The 6185-nt window shown below is 46.7% G+C and overlaps 1 protein-coding gene across 1 annotated transcript; it reads right to left on the bottom strand.

Moving 5' to 3' along the window:
* Positions 1 to 3837, bottom strand: LOC143861542 (uncharacterized). Its single transcript, XM_077372455.1, has 9 exons — positions 3683 to 3837; positions 2959 to 3205; positions 2606 to 2854; positions 2491 to 2557; positions 2052 to 2335; positions 1401 to 1928; positions 701 to 956; positions 176 to 543; positions 1 to 45 (listed from the first exon to the last, which is right to left on the bottom strand). The coding sequence occupies exons 1-9, from the start codon at positions 3835 to 3837 to the stop codon at positions 1 to 3; spliced, it is 2199 nt and encodes a 732-aa protein (XP_077228570.1).
* Positions 3838 to 6185: the final 2348 nt, after the last annotated feature.

Here is a 6185-nt window from a genome sequence, read left to right as displayed (position 1 = left end):
CTACTTAGAGGCTTCGTGAACATGTCTGCTAATTGATCTGTTGATCTGGTAAACACAGGAGATATGTAGCCTCGCTGAATCAAATCTCTAATGAAATGACAATCCACTTCAATATGTTTGGTCCTCTCATGGAAGACTGGATTCGTGGCAATGTAAATGGCGGATTTGTTGTCACAGTATAACTGAGCTGGAGAAGGAGGAAATCCAATCTCTGAAAGTAAGGAACATGCCACATGAGTTCACCACTCGTACGAGACATAGCTCTATATTCTGCCTCGGCACTGGATTTAGACACGACATCTTGTTTGTTACTTCTCCATGAAACAAGATTATCTCCAATAAAGGTGCAATATCCTGTAGTAGACCGCCTATCAGCCGGAGATCCTGCCCAGTCTGCCTCAGTGTATCCTTCAATTCTCTGGTGCCCATGCCTCTGAAATAACAACCCTTTACCTGGCGAACTTTTCAGATATCTTAATATCTGAAGTACAGCAGCCCAGTGTAAAGTGCGAGGTGAGCTCATATGCTGGCTAACAACGCTAACTGCAAAGGTAATTATCTGGACGTGTAACAGTAAGATAAATGAGCTTACCAACTAAGCGTCTGTATCACCCTGGATCTTCTAACAGGACTCCCTCCTTAGGGAGTAATTTCATATTTTGGTCCATAGGAGTTGAGGCAGGCTTGACTCCCAGACAACCTATCTCATCAAGAAGATCCAGAACATACTTCCTCTGTGAGAGGTAGATACCCCTAGTCGAATAGGCAACCTCAATGCCCAGGAAATACCGAAGACGACCCAAATCCTTAGTAGAGAACTCTGTCTGAAGGAAGGATTTGAGCCTCTGAATGCCACCTGTATCGCTACCAGTGATAATGATATCATCGACATATACTATCAACAGAACACAACCAGCCTGAGACTGAAAACTGAAGACGGAGTGATCAACTGCGCACTGCTTCATGCCAACGCGAATAAGTGTAGCACTGAACTTCCCAAACTAGGCTCTCGGAGATTGTTTGAAACCATAAATGGATTTCCTCAAACGGCAAACAAGAGAAGATCTCTCCCCCTGAGCAACATATCCAGGAGGTTGCTCCATATAGACCTCTTCCTCCAAATCACCATGAAGAAAGGCATTCTTTACATCTAGCTGATGAAGATGCTAGCCATGATTCACAGCAAGGGATAGCAGGACACAGACAGAAGGAATTTTCGCAACTAGTGAAAAAGTCTCGCCATAATCAATCCCATATGTCTGCGTGTACCCTTTGGCAACAAGTTGAGCCTTAAGGCGCTCAACTGTGCCATCAGGAAGGTGCGTGACTGCATAAACCCAGCGACAACCAACGGGGCGAGCACCATATGGTAGAAGGACCAAATCTCATGTCTGATTGACCTGAAGGGCCTGCATCTCAAGATCCATAGCCGCCCGCCAGCCTTGATGATCAAGTGCCTCCTGTAGAGTCTTAGGTAGAGAAATAGAGGACAAAGACGAAACAAAACTGCGAAATACAGGGGTGAGAAAGTCATAAGACACAAAAGAGAAAATTGGATGAGCAATACTGCGAGACCGAGTGCGAGAGGCAATGAGAGAGTCAGAATGTACCTCAGAAGTGGGGATCTCCGGCTGAGATGATGATGGCTCGGGCGGGGCTGAATGAGCAGCAGATTTGGCCCGACGCTGATACTGCTTCAATGGTGGAGGTAGAGGGGCTGCACAAGGCGTTGACGTCGGCATAACAGTAGAATCAATTGTAGGGGAGGAACTGGACACCGGAGGTGTAGAAACAGGGATGGGATCAGGAAGAACCGGAAGAGGAAGAGCAGGAAGATGCGAGGAATCCTCCTGAAGTGTAGAGGGAGAGGGATCCAACGAGATGGACGGATAAAAGAATGACGGAGTCTCAAAGAATGTAACATCCGCCTAGACAAAGGATCGTCGTAGGCGAGGGCTGTAGCAACTATAACCCTTTTGGGTCCGAGAGTAACTTAGAAAGATATACCGTTTGGCCCAAGGATCCAACTTATCTAATCCTGACCCAAGAACGTGGACAGAACAGAGACAACCAAAAACTCGAGGAGTAAGAGGGAAAGGGTCAGAGGTAGGACGGAGAATCGAGAACGGAGAGGTGCCACCAAGGACCGAAGAGGGAAGCCTATTCGCCAGGTAGCGTGCTGTGAGTACAGCATCAGCCCAATAGGTCTTAGGGACCTGCATCTGAAAGAGTAGTGTCCGGGCCCCATCTAACAAGGAGCGAAGCTTCCTCTCAACCACTCCATTCTGCTGAGGTATGAGGACTGATGAAGAATGCCTCGCGAAGAGAGGAATTCCTTAAAACCATTTGAGTAAGAGAAATACTCCTTTGCATTGTCAGTGCGAAGACATTGGATAACACATGAGAATTGATTACTAACTTCAGCATAGAAATCACGAAATACAGAAAAAACTTCAGAACGATCTTTTATTAAATAAGTTCATGTCATACGTGAATAGTCATCAATAAAGACCACAAAATAGCGAAATCCAAATAAAGAGGTAGTCCTCGCAGGACCCTATACATCAGAATGAACAAGAGCAAAAGGGTGTGAAGCCCGACTAACAGTCCTAGAGGGAAATGGCACACGATGATGCTTCCCAAGTTCACAGGCCTCATACTGAAAAGACCTAACAGCTGAAGAAGAAACGAAGGGAATCCTGCGTAAACGCTCCATAGACGGGTGACCTAAACAGCAGTGCCACTGGTATGCATCGACTGAGCCATGTAGAATCGGATGGGACGGAGTGCAGTCGAGACGATAAAGGCCATCTACCTCACGACCCGAGCCAATCGTCCTCCTAGTCGAGAGATCCTGAAAAAGACAATATGAAGGAAAAAATGAGATAGAACAATGAAGATGCTTTGTTAATTGACTAATAGAAAGTAAACTGAAAGGTGACTTGGGGCACAGAGCACAGATGATAATGTAATGCTTGGTGAAGGGGAACAACTGTCAACACCAGTGATAGGAGAGGTACTCCCATCAGCAGCAAGAGTAATAGAACGTGAAACAACATGATGAAAATCATGCAAGGATGACTGGGTACCTGTCATGTGATCAGATGCTCCCGAATCAATAATCCAGGAGTTAGAACTAGAGAGGAACGAAGCAGGAGAACTACCTGGCTGAACAAGACCAGCAGTAGGAGGGCGGCTGGCAGACCTGAAACGCTATAGCTCATCATAGTCGGCATGAGAGACGACCATCTGATCGGTCGGAGTAGCCAGTGGTGTCTGTGAGGGGCTGTCAATAGGAGCAGACGAATCTGGAAGGGCAAGATGTGCAGTACGGCCCTGACGAGGATCTAGAGTGTGACGCAGCTCAGAATGGAGATCAAAGCATGTCTCGTGATAGTGACCCTCACGCCTACAATGAGTACAATAGGGCCGAGCTCGACCTCCACGGCCACCCTCTAGGCCGCCGCCACGTCCGCCTCAGCTAGTATCGCAACCACGGCCGCGACAAAAAATGCCTCCTCCTCGGAAAGGGCGGTCAGCGGCTCCATAAGCAGCAGTAGTCGAGACATCCACAGGAGTAGGAACAGTAATGCCAAGTGCACACTGCTGAGCTCGTAAAAATACCCCCTGAAGAGTGGGTACAGTACCAGACCCAAGGATGTGCTGTCAAAGATGATTGAACTCTGGTCCAAGACCCTCAAGGAAATGAACAACACGGAGCTGATCCCGCTTTCTGGTTGCCATGGTGAGAGGCATAAGAGCATCCAGCTGATGACAATAGGAGACAAACTGTTTGTAGTAATCATGTACTGTAGAGTCACCGCGCCTGTGACCCATCTAGCGCGAATAAGTGTCGCAGAGACGGGCGACATTCCCCTCACCAGAATATAATGCCGCAGTGTGCTCCCACACCTTTTTGGCAGTAGGGAGATCCATCATGGTGCTAGCAATGGCAGGGGTCATACTTTGCCATAGAAGTGTACGAACAAGGGCATCATCTACATCCCAATCATCAAAGGTAGGGTCAGTCTCAGGAGGGGGATCAAGACGAATAATAGAAATCTTTCGTCGGGCCTTTAGATATGTCTCCACAGCAATCTTCCAAGTCAAATAGTTGGATCCATCAAGACGAGAAGTGGTAATCGGTGGGAATGACGCATCCACCGAAGACAAAGACGACGACGCAGCCTGACGCGGCTGGGAACTAGTAGCCATAGCTGGAGTACGAATGGTAGGGTCCTCAATACTAGGGGTATCTTCCATAAGAGACTGGGAATAAAACTGAAGAGGACCAACAACGAGCAAGTAGAGACAAGGATGAAGACTATAAGCAAGCTAATAGACCCCGGCTTCGTGAGGAGAACATATGCATAAGGGAGGCATGAGACAGCCTCACAACATAAAGACAAAGTCGAGACAACACCGAGCCACAAACATCGCAATGATATAAGTACAAATTTAGAACAACACCATGAAGATATGGATCAAGCCGAACAAGAAAATCTAGGGCATAGCTATGACCCAAAAGAGGAAGAAGAGATTATGATGGATCAGATTAGGGCAAGGAAGAGTGGGGAAAAGAGGGTACTGTAGCAGGAACGGTAGTGATGTACTGTAGCGATTCACTGTAGCGGGTACTATAGCGATTTACTGTAGCAGTACGGTAGCGGGTACTGTAGCAAAGAATGGAGGGGTTTTGGTCAGGGTTAGGGATGGAGAAGATGTAGGTGGAGGTTAAGGTCAGGGTTAGGGATGGAGAAGATGTAGGTGGAGGTTAAGGTTAGGGTTAGGGAAAAAAGAAAAAAAGAGAAGAAAAAAAAATGGCCCTAGGCATCATGCCGTAGAGCTTTGATACCATGTTGAGAGAGGTAAAGAAAAGAGAGAAAGTAAAGAGTGAGAGAAAAGATTGAGTTAGGGTTCTCCCCCTCACTCATGTAATATAAATAATAAAGAGTGAAGTACAAAGACAAGTATGCCCTTGGGCATTACAATAAAGACCTAAAGACCTGTTAACAATTAGTTGTTCGGTTGGTTGTTGGTGTGTGTTGAATGTTGGTTGGTTGTGTTTGTGGTCGGTTTGTCGGATGGATTGATCGTGATTGTTGTTTAGTTGTGGGCTTGTTGGTTGGTTGGTTGTGGTCGGTTTGTGATCATCGTTGGTTGAATTGTTGTTGGTGATTGGTTAGTGTTTAGTTGGTGTTTGTTGGTTGTAGGTGGTTGTTGGTTCTCGGTTGGTTCATTGGTTGGGTTGGTTAGTTTGTTGGTTATTGTTGGTGGACTCGCTTTGCGAGTCATGTTGTTGATGCTTCTACATAGTGAGTGTAGTTGCTCGGCGTAATTTTACGCCTTTATTATTGTTGTAGTGGTTTGCATTGCAATCCACGTTGTTGGTGCTTCTACAATCTACATAGTGAGTGTAGTTGCTAGGTGTAGTTTCACGTATTTGTTGTGGTTGTAGTGGTTTGTGTTGCAAACCACTTTGTTGGGGCTATATGCCCGGTCGTTAGCATTGCTTTCGGCCTTGTCGTTGTTGAGGCTATATGCTGGTCGCTAGCGTTGTTCTCGGCCTTGTCGTTATTGGGGCTACATGCCCGGTCGCTAGCGTTGCTCTCTGCCTTATCGTTGTTGGGGCTGTATGCCCGGTCATTAGTGTTGCTTTCGGCCTTGTTGTTGTTTCTTTCAGGCAACGTGCTGTGTGGCCGTCGTTGGTTGGTTGTTGTGGTGGGCTGATCTTTATATCGCCCTATTGGTTGGTTGATCGTCGTTGGTTGGTTGGTGGTTCTTCTCATGGCGATGTGTTGTTCAGCTAATATCTACTCGTGGTGCTTCGCCGTTGCTCATGTGCGCGCCTTTGGCATGCTTATTTTGTTCGAGGATCGTTGTTGTTTCCTGCCGAAGCGCCTCCATTGCTCATTGGTATGCGGATTTGTTCGTCGTGCTTTGATTCAGGGGAAGCCCCTGTTGTGATCGTTCTCACCGTCGTGCTGATTCTGGGGGAGCTGATCTTTGGTGGCCATTGAGCATGCCATTCTATTCAATGTGGCCGTTGTTATCCTTTTTTTTGTTATGTATTTCATTATGTATCCACCACACTAGCTTGAGGGGGAGTGTTACACCAAACTGGCTGTGTGTATGAGCTTATTGTACCTTTTTTATTGTATGGCTTTTTTTGTTGTATGGTCTTT

The sequence above is a fragment of the Tasmannia lanceolata genome, unplaced genomic scaffold (genome assembly GCF_043159265.1).
Source record: "Tasmannia lanceolata isolate RefF3 unplaced genomic scaffold, GAP_Taslan_0.1 ptg000037l, whole genome shotgun sequence".
NCBI lineage: Eukaryota > Viridiplantae > Streptophyta > Magnoliopsida > Canellales > Winteraceae > Tasmannia > Tasmannia lanceolata.
The sequence above is the reverse complement of the archived record's forward strand: the minus strand, read 5'-3'. Positions and strand labels throughout refer to the sequence as shown.

What these genes read in the sequence shown, in the direction of transcription:
- LOC143861542 (XM_077372455.1), bottom strand. Translation starts at nt 3,837, where the DNA reads ATGGGTCACAGGCGCGGTGACTCTACAGTACATGATTACTACAAACAG. An exon ending in TTGAGATGCAGGCCCTTCAG is followed by an intron (nt 957 to 1,400) that starts GTCAATCAGACA and finishes GGCATGAAGCAG; the next exon opens with TGCGCAGTTGATCACTCCGT. An exon ending in TTCTCCAGCTCAGTTATACT is followed by an intron (nt 46 to 175) that starts GTGACAACAAAT and finishes TGTGTTTACCAG; the next exon opens with ATCAACAGATCAATTAGCAG.